At 44.4% G+C, this 14,544-nt stretch overlaps 1 protein-coding gene across 17 annotated transcripts in view; it reads right to left on the bottom strand.

The window, feature by feature from the left end:
- The window catches only part of FOXP1 (forkhead box P1), a 528,267-nt gene that overhangs the window by 81,340 nt on the left and 432,383 nt on the right, over positions 1-14,544 (bottom strand). For 15 of the 17 annotated variants that reach the window (XM_013052518.2, XM_013052512.2, XM_013052546.2 and 12 more), the window contains 4 exons: positions 13,073-13,210; positions 11,954-12,043; positions 6,415-6,568; positions 856-1,060 (listed from right to left, as the gene is read on the bottom strand). In XM_013052518.2, the coding sequence (XP_012907972.1) occupies positions 856-1,060; positions 6,415-6,568; positions 11,954-12,043; positions 13,073-13,210 (587 nt within the window). The remainder of the gene's footprint in view (positions 1-855; positions 1,061-6,414; positions 6,569-11,953; positions 12,044-13,072; positions 13,211-14,544) is intronic. The other 2 variants (XM_013052503.2, XM_004738354.3) reach the window with 1 other exon arrangement.

The raw sequence follows: 14,544 nt of genomic DNA, 5'->3' as shown, positions 1-14,544 counted from the left end.
GGAGCATTATATATATATACACTCCATTTCTGAAAAGCATTCAACAGTAGTATTAATGCTTCTGGGGTGTGAGGATCCAATAACATGAATTAACAGCTTCATTTTCTTAGAACTATCTGCTAACATGATGTTTTCTGGATATCTCAGACAGACTCCGCTTCAGCTAACATTCAAGCAGAGCTGAGGGCAACTATAATGATAAAGTCTTAACTTCCAGAGAGGAATCAAGCGACCGAGACAGCACTGCATTCCTCCCCAGGAGTTAAGACTTTTACTTTTTAAACCTGTGCATATAGACATGGATCATGTGCGCACATACACAGACCCCTCCCATCTCCCCATCTTTCCAACCTTCACTGAGCACTGACCAGGAAAAAGGCCATGTTCTCTGGAGGCACAACAGTGCAAAAGACAGGCTCCCTGCCTTCAAGGAGGGCAGTACATAGTGGCTAAGTTCTCTGCCTTTTCTTGACCTATGATTCAAAGTCGCCAATACCAGACTCTACTACTCCCTTGGAAGGTGCTCAGAGCCCAGACGACCAGCATGTATCGACTGAGCACTGGGCACGAAGAGGAAGACTGGAACCCTTGAAATCTAGCCCATCCGGTGAGAAACTATCTCAGCCTGGGTTCGTAAGCTTAGGTTAGATCTGCATAAGTGCTAATTCCATGTTGAAAAGGTGAAAATAATTAGATGCTTCACACCCAAACCATATTGAACACATTCTTAAGTAATTATATGCACATTCAAGTCACATGGATCCAATTAGGGATCGCTGAGATATGGCAGAGCAAGGCCACCCACCCTCCCTCGTTGAGAACTGCTCCGGACACATCTCGGCGGCTCATTCCTACCTTTCCCTTTTGGGAGTGTGGACTGAGAGCTGTCCATTGGTAGAGGCATGTGGGTTCATTATTAAGGAGGTCTTGGAAGGTGCAGAGGACGAGACACATGTCGTGGTCAGATCCAAACTGCTGTGATTGCTGCCTGTGGTTTCTTCTGCAGAATGAGCACTTGTCACTTCTTTCCAGAGCTGCTGCAGTTCTGTTGGAATCATGCCTGAAACAAACAAATTGGATAATTAAATCAATTAACAGCTAATTCCGTCCTCTTCAAACAGTAATTAAATCAAAGAGTCAGTAAACAAAGCCTAGTGTTAGGTTTTTTTTTTTTTTTTTTTTTTGGTGTGTGCGTTTTTTTCCCCCTCCCAACTAAGGCAAATACGGTAGTAACAACCGTGTCCTCCCACTGAAAAGCCGAGTTGAAGTGCCCTCATCACACAGAAAAGACCTCCGTGAAAAGGATTCAAAACACAGCTACTCTGCAAAGACAGTAGGTCTCCATCCAAACTGTTGTTTCCAGATTTTTGAAAAGGAGTAGGTAGATGTTATTGTATTTTCAGCCACAAAGAAGGGCTTGAAGTAAATTTGTTCAACTCTACTATTATGACAACATGAACCACAAAATGAATAATTTTTGTGCTTAAGTCTTAAATGATGACAAATAGCTTTGTTATTAAATATAGTTTTTATTAATCACTTTTAGACATAAATTATGAATTCATATCGTCTTCCTGAAATGCTTTTCAACTTTTAACATTCAAATTGATTATACTATGATTATTTCATTAACACACCTATCTTCCTCATTAATTTTGGTTTCTAGTACCACATGCTTAATTGATGGATGTGTCTACCGAAAAACTGTGTAACTTTTTTTTTTTAACAAGTAACACTATTATTACTGTCATTTCTTAGATCAATGCTAATGAACCATTGCAGAATAAAATGCAAATGTAAAAGAAACTTGGAGTAATAAAGTTCTCTTGTTTCTTAAGGGGGTCAGCATGGGCATGGGTCTTAAGCAGGAAGGGTCAAACCTGTACTTTGCCCAAGGGAAGAAACCATCAGTATGTCAATCTCACTATTACGGCCTCACCACTGGTGTTGTGGAGGCATGCCTCTCCAGCCCAGGCTTTCTAGAACCCACCTCCACGCACCTGCTGGTGCGGACAACAGCAAACCACCACAGCCAGTCCTTCAAAAGGACAGCTACAAGAAATCGTCAGCCCTGTGCAGCACACGGCAATTCCACATTAGAACTGGATGTCTGGACTGCAGCTCATTGTTTCAATCAACTGTAACACAGCTATCCTAGAAAGCCTGCCATTTTCTGACTATATAGCAGCACCCGAAACAGGCGTGTTTCTTACCAAACCTAAGCTATTGAATTAAAAAAGAAGGCTGTGTGCATTATATTCATTTGAAACACATAATAAAAAATGCCAAGGTCTAAATTTAATTTATTTTTGTCATTTAGAATACAATGGATAGATAATCATCTCAACGTGATCAGCCAAACATCTTTACTTTGCTAAACTGTTAAAGATTTTAATTATGCTAGCATTGGAGAGCACTGGTCTAATGAGGCGATGGACTCCAGAGAATCCGAGTGGTTAAGAACTGTGAAATGAGTCTGATAGGATTTTTTTATATTCACCGTGGATCGTTTGCATATCAAAGAGGAGTAAATTATTGCACAGCAGACCAATAACCTTCCCCGCCTTTCTGAGAGGAGCGTTAACAAAAACAGTTGGTCTCTCCTCACGGGTTCTCCACGAAAATGTTCAAATGCTCAAGTATTTGCAATTAATATATATTATAAAAGGAGGCTTCAAATGATACATTAAGTGGTCAGATATTCTTAGAACGCATCCTCAACAGCCAAGTCGGTTTTCTTCTCCCTTCATAAAAATCAAATGCCAATTATATTTTGATGGATTTTGTCCCAAATGAGCATTTAGTTATTAGGCATATTCAATTATTACTTGTCCCCTGAAATTAAGCCTCAGAGGCAAATTAAACAAAGGGAAAGGTCACTCCACAATCCCGTGTCCGGTTCTGCTGCATCTGGGCTATTATTTTCAAACACCTTCCGAAGTGACATGTGGGATGTGTTTGTAGCTAACAGGCCTGCTACCGATGTCCACACACCAACAATTACCTGGGAAGATGGCTGACCCTCCGACCACTGTTTACTCAGTTGAAACAATAGTGAATAGGCTTGTCTGTTGATGATAGCGTATTGATAGAAAGCCACGCAAGTCAACACCTATTTTTATTTTCCAGGGAGTAAATACACATGAAAAGAACGAGCCGCCCATTTTTCAACTGGGTCAGCTGCACGGGAAGTGAAAAAATGGAAGGAAAAAACGGCTTCTAACAACTTTCCCTCCAAGGAAAGCGGGAACTTTGGAGCTGTTTTGGGAGTGAGCTGTTCATCCAGCACATAAAGACAAAGGCGAATGTCTGGTTACACTTGTTACACCTCCAGAGTATACTGATATTACTCAGCTCTCCTCCTCCTCCAGGGGGCTGGCCAGTCAGTTTCACCCCTCACAAGGGGAGCTAAGTAACTCGCTGACAACAGGCATGCTTGTGGGTCAAATCTCACTGTGATAATTACGTTTGAGAACATTCTCATCAGACTTACAGAGAGCAGTCAAATCATTCTTCTCCATCAATGCTACTACACCTTGTTAGTGATGTTAAACTATTACTCCAATGCATACCATCTACAGGAGGGTGCTGTTATTTGACAGTCACGATCTCGTGACAGAATTAAGACAGATAAAAGTCAGGCTAGTCACTCATCAGACTAAACGGATATCAAATTTCCAAAATGCAGCACATATTTCCTCCAATATGGTAGACAGGAATTAAAGTACCGGGTTAAGCAAATTCATTAACAGGTGTGTGTGTGTTTGTGCGCGCGCGCGCATGCACGCGTCTGTTGAACACCTAACCTAATCTCTAGTTCACTATTTCAAAATTAAGAGGTCAGAATGAGCATGAAGTCAGGGGGTCAGCTGCTTCAACAGACCAGGGAGAAAAGCGTATGCGCTCATTACGTAAAACAGAGAAGATCCTGCAATGCTCTTATACAACAAAAATGTCCCTCTGTTTTATACCATAAAACCTTCAGGAAAAAAAAAAAAAAGGCCTCTAAAATATTACTTTCTATCTGTTCACACTTTCACATTTCTGCACATTTAAGGTGACTTAGCCAAGGCCACGAGCAGGTATGTAAAAGAATCACACAACGACTGTATCACCAAGTGGCCATCACTGGCATTTGTTAACACCTAACCCCTGTGCCTTGCTACATTTCTTTTTCCAGGACAACCAACCCCTTCATTATAAAAGAAAATGCAGACACCGGCTTAAAAAATGTATGTTGTGGGGACAGTTGACAGATTACTGCTCATGGAACTCAATTTTACAACCCCAGGTATCCCTGGCTCAAAGACAAACAGAGTTGATCAACCTTTTTTTGTCCTTGTACATCCATACCCAGGTGACCATGTTCAAGCAAGCAGAAAGTTGATTTAAACCTCATAATGACATCAGTTTTAAGCCATCATGTCTCTGATAAAAAAAAATTGGGCTGTAGTCCAACACGACTGAATTCTCCAGCCACTTTGGGCAAGGGGAGAGGAGACACAGAACACACCTTTGGAGCCTACAGAAGCTGGCAACGGCACGGGGAGCTCGCTTTGCTGCCACAACCTGACTCCTGAAATAGCGTATTTACATTTAGGTATCTTGGACACACATAGGGGCACCCCTCAGATATTAAATATGCTCCTTCCTAATGTTACAGGGGCTAATAGTTATAGCGAGTTGCAAAGCATATCAATCAATGCCATGACTAGTGAATTACCTACTGGTGTCTCTGATATGTTACTGCAGAGATTACACTTCATGCATCACCACATTCGTTTCTTTCACATCACACATGAGCCTGTCTTGTCACTGCCCAATTGCCTTCTTTTGGACAGCTTAACTGATGTACTATAACAATGAACCTTAGTGAGCAAACTTAATAGTACAGGAGCAGTGGGAAAAGATGAGAGGTTGAAGCCCGAGTCCAGTGGGTGTGTCAGAACAGCCTGCAAGGTTTCCAACAATAAACCTGAAGGTGTAATTAATGCACGTTATAACACTGTGTAAGCACAAAAATGCATTCGCCATTGTGTCCTTTCTTCTCCCCTCGTACTGCTCTGTTACCAAACCTTCTCTTTGGACAGCCATTGGGATGCTGACCATGTATCCGGTAGTTGAGATGTAGTGGCCAAAAGGGGAGGAGGGCCAGGAGGCACATGAAGGGAGAAAGCCCCAGTTTCAACTCTGAAAACATAAACAAAAATCAGAACACCCTGGAAGAGATGTAAGTTGGGTGTGGTTGACTCCAGAGAGAAGACTCGGATGAAGACGTGCCTCCCTGGTTCCACGTGACGCCAAAAGTTACTGAACAAATGAGAGTGTCTTAATCACCATGAAGAAGGTTCCACATTTTCAACCCTCTTTAGAAGGCAACAGAATCCAAGACACCGAAGGCATTAGCTACCAGCCTATATGGTTCACACACATACATCTGAGCCTACTGCCACTGCCAAGACCAGGGTTCTCGAGGAGGGGGCTGGAACGTGCCACACCACGAACAGTGTGGGGGAACTGTATTTCAGAACACAGTGTGACACCTTCTTCTCTCCTTCCACACTGTTCTGCGCTGTTTCCGAGCGGTCCGTGTGCACACATACTACGCATGTCAAAGACGTGCCTAATCCACGAGGATGTCCTAAAACGGCTAGAAATCCTCACTTGTCTCTGAGGTCCAACACGCATGGTAATCACGCATCAATGGCTTATCAGGAGAAACTTTTCAATCTGTGAAATCTAGTTCCTTTGCACGGAACTTTAGTTTTTGAAGAGCAGGAGGTAGAAATGCTACCTGCTCTGATGAGTGTAGAACTTGCTTAAAAAAAACCAACAGATGGATGCAAACAAGAAATGAAAAAAAAAAAAAAAAGAAAAAGAAAACCCAACAAAAGAGATTATTCTCAATATAGAGAATAAACCTGAATTCATCTCTAGAACTAAAAAAGTGCCATTTCAAAAGCATCACTAAGCTTTTCAACAGAACAACTTACAGTGATAGAAAAATATACCTTCCATTGGCTAAACAAAAGCCTTCAAGAAAATTCATCTGTGGTTCCAAACGGGCAGTGCTTGATCAGATTGAAACGGTCCTTGAGTCCAAGTCGCACTGCTGTCTCCTACTCCGAGAGCGTGAGGGGGAGGGGCGGGGCGGGGCGGGGGGGGGGGTGTTCCTCGGCTACTGCTCAGCCTCAGCCTACCTCACATGTCTTCATTCTGGCATCCACAAGCAACCCCTTCAGCTTCTACAAAGGTCCCTCCTTGGACCTCCTCCAGCCTTTTCTCTGGTTTGTCTATGCTTGTTTTGGATGGCCCACACGCTTCCTGATGGGCCAGAGTATCCCAGTGGACAGCCCCCGCCCCTCGGCCCCGACATCTCCGCGGAACGGTGCCTGCCAGGTCAGGAACACTTACCTTGAGCAAGGGGCTGGAGGGGAAGGGCAGGCTGCCCTGGCTGAATCGTAAGGAGGCCTTGGCGCTGTAAAGACAGGAGGTGCTGCTGCTGGAGCTGCTGCATCTGGAGGAGCTGCTGCTGAAAAGCCAACTGCTGGGTAGCCACCTGCTGCTGCTGCAAGAGATCAGGGAGAAAGACGATGAGATGTGGCCGCTTCCCAAGGAAGGTTCAGAGGAGGGACCGTTTCAAAACACGTCACCGTCAAACACCAACAATGGTGGCCGGGGGGTCTAGTGGAGGGCTCCGGGTCAGGGCTCGTGTGACGGGGACAAGACAGAGCACATCGGAAGAGAGCTGGAGGGGGGGCATGGGGAGGGCGGCTGGACGTACTTGCCCTCCGCAGCCAGCGGCACAAAAAAATAACTCTTCCATCAAGTCAGCTTTTCCTACAGTTTGAAAGGCCTGAGCGTTTCTAGTCGAGATGTGAACTTCCAGACTTTGAAACATTTAGTGATTCATGCCACAGAGAAATGGAAGATGCCATTCCAGTCTGGAGGGATTTGAACCCTGAACCTCGGAGAGTACACAGAAGAGCTAGCTGCCTTCCTCTTGCCTGCACTGGGAGCTTTTAACTACTCTGTTTATCACTCCTGACATAAATAAATGAGAAAAAATCAGACCTTTGAAGAAGAAAAACTTCATCTAATATTGTTAATTAGCCATGACAAACGATGAAATAACATTGTAAATCTTTCATAGAAACAGCCACTAGATTTTAATTACACACATTCATAATTTAACAAACAACATCGTACTCAACTGTGAGTGTTTAATGTGAAGGACACTTTAAGCTTCAGATGCCTTAACTTGGCTTTAGTTTCAGAAACCCCCAGGTCAGTTGGCCTGTCCTGCTTCCCCACCCGCTTTGTTCTTGAAAAGAAGGGGCTTTACGGTATGATAAATATCTTTTTGTTGATTGGACAATGACAGGAGGAAAACTTTTGTTGTGTAAAACATCAATACATCATTCCTGTGTTTAGCAGGCCTCGCTCCAGCCAAAAAAAATTAATGTAGATTTCCTCAGTAATTATCTGAGTGATAGAAAGATAATACAGTGCAGTAGTACAATAAATAGAAGGAAATTATCTAATATCCTTAATCTGCTAGGAATCAAATCGAGGTGGAGGTCTTAGCCACATTATGGCTAACAGTTATGAAAGGAGAATTAACCCTTGCCAAACTGTAGACCCTCCAAAAAAAGTAAAAAAAAAAAAAAAAAGCGTTTAAAAAAAAACCCACAAGATTCGTTTTCCTAATTCTGAGTATCATTCAAAACATCAGGAAGACCTCTGCAACTAAAAGGGACTGTTCAAGCCTTTCAGAGCTTCTAATAACTATACTTTACAAACAACTGCATTCACTTAACCTAACACATGACCTTGATCTGATACAGCCATAAAATGGTACGTGTATCAAGACCTTCTGATGCCAAGTTCAAAGGAAGAGAAAAATGGTGGTTTCCTTTCGGTCTCCGTGCAGTTTATTTTACAGTAAAAACCATCATTCTCCTATTAGCAACCAATTTCAGACTTACTACCATGCCACTGAGAAAGTTAATTGAGTTTCACTCCAAAAAACAAATTCTATACCACTAACAACAAAAATTTAAATAAATTTAAATGAAAAGCCAGTGTTTTCATTTTAAGAACAGCATGCATAAAATGATCCAATTGTTTTCACCCCTTCCCATGTTATCACATTAATGTAAAACCCAATGATAGTTATATTCATGTCAAAGTGATTTTTTCACTTCCTCAACAAATATTAATTCATGACACTTAAAAAGAAGAAGAAGAAGAAGAAGGAAGGAAGAGAAAAAAAAAAAAAACCAACATGGGTACAATAAAAGATCGGGGAACCAGCTCTTCTTGAAGTAGAAAAGAATGGAGAGGGGGTGCTGGAGTTTGGGGAGGGTGTTTCCTGTCTTACTGTAAATGAAATGTTTAAAAATTTTGTATTTATATAAAATGACTGATGGCTTTTCTGTTGTCTCTGTGGCCATCCCTAGGAAAAGCTCATGAAAGCTGTCCACGTTTGAAAAGCCAGGATATGAAAGTATACAAGGCCCATTGTCCAAAGAAAGAATTTAAAAGCAATGCTGGTTGCCAAACTGTGCTCCCCACCCAGTTACCAAACACAGGATACGAGCCCGTTTGTTTACTTCTCACAATTGAATGCATACAAAAAAGGTCTCCGTGCAGTCCCCTGGACAGGTCAGTAGTCAGTGTTAAAATGCTCAAATGCCCTGATAAACCTTGCATTTCAGATCCCCTCCCTAGAGCCGCAGTCAAAGGTCTGTTTTCCTTTCTTCGGCTCCTCCCGGCTGCCCTAACATAAACTGTCATAACTGCCCCGACAAACGGCCCTTTTAAAACAATCAACTTAGCCTCCCTCACCCGCACAGGATGGGATCTTTGTTTGTAGCTCCACTGCAAATTAATTCTGCCTTCAATTTTCCACACCCGTTCTGTCAAATATTAACGAGCAGTCACTTCAATAGCTGGATGGGGCTACAGAAGACCTATCCCCTAAGAAGGTCTTAGAGCCAGCTCAACGGGGAGCCTAACTTTCCCAAGGAAACATCTCAAGGCAACTTGAGAAACAAGTTGAGTGAAGGTACATTGTTCTGGCTGAGGATCAAGTGTCTTACCAGAGGGGTAATGAAAAAATGGGGTGGGGGGCAGACGATTCAAAATTATGAGCCATTAATGACTGGGGATTCAGTAAATTAATACACTTGTTCCATCTGTCAACATCCAAGTTCAAACCTTGTTAAAATCAGAACCACCAGTCCACATCGTGAAATTGCTACCATGTGACTCTATTTCGTCCTAGCACAAAAGGACCACCACCTGCATGATAATTTCAGAAGCCTATCCCCCTTACCTCGGGAAAATAAGGATCTCTTAATCACGGTTACAGAAGCTCTCAGCCAAACCCACCAGCACAAGGAACAGAGAATGGGATCCAAGGGGACCTGCCCGCTGGTCTGCCTACCCCTCGGGATGTGAAGGCAACCTATCTCTTGGGTCGTCACCTTTGCCTTGGAAGTGGATGACAGAACGTGACCACAGCAAACCTCAAGTCCTAGAGATGCTAAAAGGCTACTCTAATGTCTCGCCTTCTCCTTGTTCGGATACAAAATACTCCCTTCCCAAACTCAGATACCACCATCATCTTTGTGTGCCAAGATGCCCCCTTTCTGACAGCAGCAATTTGGGAGAGTTAACTTTTATCCTTCCTTCTGCCGTGTAACTTTCCCCTTCACGTTTCTTTATCTGCCCTCTGAGCTCGTCTGAACTTTCATGTTCTCTCAGCGTGCAGACGTGCCTTCCAAACTCTGTCTAACAGACCAAATAAGAGGTTAATAAGAAGTGGCAACAGAAAGAAAAAACACAATCCCTGGTAACTGATAAGAATGACAGTGGCAGCCCTTTTTTGTTTGTCTTCAAATATAGAGTTAAAGATCTTTAAAAAACTAAATTTTGATGCCTTTGAAAAGAAAGAAGCACAAAATAACAACAGGGGGTTATTGCCTGCGAGCCACAGGGGAGAAACTCCATAATTCTTATTCTCCCTTTTGAAGGCTGTTAGAAATCTGATTCAAAAAAGCAACAGCAGAAGGGGAAACCTCTTGAGGCTGTAACCATTTCCTGTGATCATGCATAATGTGCTTCAAAAGTGGGTTTTTACCAATTCTGTTGATCAATTGCACCTCCTTCATAGCCCTTCTTTTTTCTGCTGTGTTTACATCTGATGTGACTCAATGACAAGCACTGTCTGAGACTGTGAAACAGGCCTGTCATGTTGATTTATGGGCGCATCAAACCACAACTTGTCCAAACTGAAGCTCGCAGTTCATTAATTAGAGAGTTGTGACTTTGAAGTCAGCTTTCAGACTGTGGTTTTTAACATTTGGCTTAATTTATATGCTCTTGAATGTGGATCTCTAAGGAAAAAACTGAAATTCCCTTCTTGTCTTTGAACTTCTTTTGACCGCACAATAATCATTTCTTTGTCCAGAGTGATGCCTGCAATCCCAGAGTCATTAACGCGCATTGAACTGCCACTGATGAGTAAGCCCTACTGAATTAGAAAAACAGCCAGCAAAACAAAGCTGAGAGCCTTCTGCACAGTGATATCTCACAATTACATGCCTTCCCTCCCTGTGCCATTTCCATTTTAATTACTGTTAGTCCTTTAGATTTACATTTTAGACACTTTTTAATCTGTTCCCTTTTTTATTACAGCAGCACTCGGGGGCGCGCCACTGTACTTAAGGGTGGTGTCAGCATTTTCCTGAAAGCACCTCCTCCCCTTCACCCCAAAACTGGCCCGACTCTGCGGGGGTTGCCATCCAGGCTGCTGCACGGGACTCCAGCGAGAACGCTCGGCGGGGCATGGATTAAGCACCCAGTGTACGCGGAGGGAGGAGCCAGCGCAGGGAGATGGTCTGGGCCCTTCCCGCTGGGGAACAGGAGCGACGCCCGCTGTCCACGGTCGCAGGAGGGGCAGGGCCCTGGAGAGTCCTGAGCCAGGCTCCTTCCAAACGAATGACGAGCGGATGCCTGCTTGGGGCCGGAGAGGAAGCCGTTTAAGGGGGCTGGGGCTGTTTCTCAAACTACAGACAGGGGCATTCTGAGAACACTCAAAAGGACAGCGCTCCCGGCCACGGTAAAAACAGGAGCAGGTAAGTGACATCGGGTAACTGAAATCAGGAGAAAGAAGGCATGGTCACGCCCTCACACGCACCGATGCTCCCCCCGGGGGACTGGTCTAGACCGACATGGGCCCGTACAAGACGTGACATATGGATACCCTCTCTGGGCGGGCCTTACAGCTTCCGGAGCTGAAGTGGTCACCCAACTGGTTGGAGGGGCCTGGTGCCACAACTGTGTTCTCTTCCCAAGCGCCCGGCCCACGGAAGCCATCATCACACACTGGGTTTTGTCAGGGACGCCCAAATCATCCAAGCTCAGAAGAGCCGTCCCATCTTACACCTGCCTTGAGCGATTAGCATACATGCCTAACTTGGGAGAAAAGGTGAACACAGAGATAGCGTTTACTGTTGGTTGAACTCTTCTGGTTTGTCCAGCCTCACAAGAGAGGATTCTGGCAAAAGGAAGGGCCGTCCCCACACCCAAGCTGGCTGGACTGGAGAAAACCTCAAGCGTGTGTCTGAGGATACCTGTGCTGAACGCAGGTGCATCTCGGCCTGCTGTTCGGCCTGCGTGTGGGCGGAGCCCCGAAGGCCCGGCCCACTGTCCTGCTTCCCAGTGCTCACCACAGTACCCCTGCCTTGGGACGATCAAACGGGGGACAGCCCCCAAGCAGAACCCAGCAAACTCTCAGAGAAAAACGGGACCATCGCTCTTGGTCTGAGAGCTGCGGACCCAGAGCTCAGTTGTGCAATCATTTAAGAGATGAATGACAGTTTAATAGCCACTAGATAGTCCTCTGGGATCTGTGGTTTGAAAGTAAAATATGTATTGTCGGTACCTCTTTAGGCTGTTTTCCAGCATGTTGTTGTTGTAAAAGTTGAAGCTGCAACTGTTCCTGTTGTTTTTTATAAAACTCTTGAAGCTGCTGCTACAAAGGAAAGAGAGGACGGTAAGTAACAGAGGGTAGCGCCAACCCACTGTCCCTTTTCGGTGCCATACACAACTGCGATTTGAAAAATAGCATCCTTTTATCTGTAATGGCCTGACCTTTAGTTTGAGACTCGACCATAAATTTCAGCACACCCTGACTATTCTTGGCATTACTGTCTGAAAAGTAATCTCCAAAATGAACTGATGAAAAACATACCATTTTCTGCACAAACTAATTAAAATAAGGGAAGGGATGACCTTTGATGGGACAACAAAATCCAGTGCCCTTGCTGAGGGAGTTTGGGCATGCTCTATCGTGAAAAGTGCTCCTGCTTTCTGAAGGGTGGGGCAGTGCAGGGTGGTAGGGTGGTGAGCGTCTGCATCGACAGTGTGGGGAGATTGCTCTGCCTCCGGTCCCCACCGTCTCACCCCAGCCACTTCTGTCACTCTAGTTCTGAATCGTGTCTCTTTGGTTCAGGGGTCCGGGAAGTCTGAACATGAGGTCCCTGTGGCACGTGGCGGCCAGAAGTTCATTTCCGCATATCCGCATACATGAAAGAAGGAAAGTGAACTCTGCACCTTAAAAGTAACCAACTCCGGGATGTCTCTTGATGTTTAAAAGAAAAATTCTGTGAGCCTCTGAGTTGAAATGGGGACTTCAAGAGCTGTCACATTTCAACCTGCTCCGAACGCGCTCCCCATTTCGCTTTGATTCACACCATTTAGAAGCCTCTGGGCTCACCAAATAAAAGAGCGTAAAGCCACATAAGCCTAAAAGATCTTATTTCTACCAAGTCCAATTACAGCCCTAATCTCAGTCCATCGGGTACTCCCCAGACCCAAACCACAGTCACTTGGGCAGGATCCCTCCCTTGCTGGGATGCACACTACATCGAATACTCAGGGGCCTGTCGAGTGTCCTGCCCCAGCCTCCCACCCTGTCTCTCTTCAGTGGGCAAAGGAGCGGATCAGGTGCGGAGGACAGTGAGTAGTCGCCGGCCCTGGGAGGAGGAGGACGGATGGTTACCTGTTGGAGCATGAGGGCCTGCTGTTGCTGGAGGAGGACCTGGAGCTGCTGAGGGCTCAGCACTTGTTGCTGGAGGATCTGCTGCATTTGCTGGGGAGTGATAACTTGAGGTGTCATCATAGCCACTGACACGGGAACCTAGAACGTTAATGAAGGGTAAATAGGAAGCTAGGAAATCGCGCCCACGCAGCACTCAGTCTTCCGGGGTCAGCAGCAGACCATCGCGAGTCTGCTTGGAGAACTGACCAACGGCCCCCGCGCAACATCCTTATCCAGAGGGGATGCAGCAACGAATCCTATTTCATCACTTACGGAGTTTACGTGAAATAAAGAAAAACAAAAGAAGCCCTCGCAGCACTGACAGGTGCGCAGCCAGTCTTGCAGGCAGACAAGGAGTAAAGACCTAACAAATGCTATCCAGAGTTAGGTAGCAATGCTCTGGATTTCTTAGGAAGCAGGACTCTTCGGTGGCAATTAGCTCTAGGGAGTTTAATGCGAACTCGAGTTGTGTTTTAGGGAACAAGGCAAATGGGAACCAGTACCTTCTCCGCAGTAGCTACTCTGATCCACTTCTTCCGTGGACAGTGATCTTTAAAGGACAATCAATGAATGCTTGGTCTTGTGGGTGACTGAACCCTGGACGCACCTCGCGAACTTCAACGCAGACCTTTCCTAAGATGTCTTTTACCATTCCTTATTCACCCAGCACACAGATGTCTCCATTCTTTCATATTACGCGTGATACCATTAAAAGCTGCTTTCCATGACATTTCAGTGACAAACAGCTACAGTGATGAACTTGATAGCATTTCATATTTGCAACTGTTAACACGTTTCTGCACGGGCATCTTTGCAAGGAACCTGCACACTGTATCTGAAAGGATGATGTCTTGTTCAGATAAAACACTGACATTAAAATGACAGGCTGTCTTGGCCAAGGTTACACAAATTGTATTCAAGCGGATACCTAATGACAATGCTATGAATTCTGCAAGCTTTCTAGAATGTAATTTAGCTATTCAAAATAATCACTGCACTTGTGTTTAATTTGCAGACTACATGAGAACCATTTTGTCAGTCCCCGTAATACAAGAAGACTATTTCATGAAAAATCGCCCCCCCCAAATAAAAAGATAAGGAAAGGGGAAAAAATAACAATGAAAGAAAAGACAAAACCTGTATGTCTTCTAACAGTAATATTTAAGCATCTTACTTTTCTTTGGTTTCTAATCAAACATGTGACAGCAAGAAGCTAGAAGCAGTAAAGGATATACTTTGTTAAAAAGGATCTCCTGTCATCTCATGTATTACAATAAAAGGTAATAACATGTTTTGCACTTTGCCTGTGTGCCACTTAAAAAAAAAATCCGGCAGACAATAGCTGATCAGAAGATAAAAGAATTAAAAAATCTTTCAGGGGAGCAGTAAGCAAAAGGGAGAAATGCAGTATTAATTTTATGTAACATAATGTC

The sequence above is a fragment of the Mustela putorius genome, unplaced genomic scaffold (assembly GCF_011764305.1).
Source record: "Mustela putorius furo isolate JIRA1106 unplaced genomic scaffold, ASM1176430v1.1 tig00000095_pilon_pilon_pilon, whole genome shotgun sequence".
Taxonomy (NCBI): Eukaryota; Metazoa; Chordata; class Mammalia; order Carnivora; family Mustelidae; genus Mustela; species Mustela putorius.
This window is presented reverse-complemented; position numbering and strand designations above follow the sequence as displayed.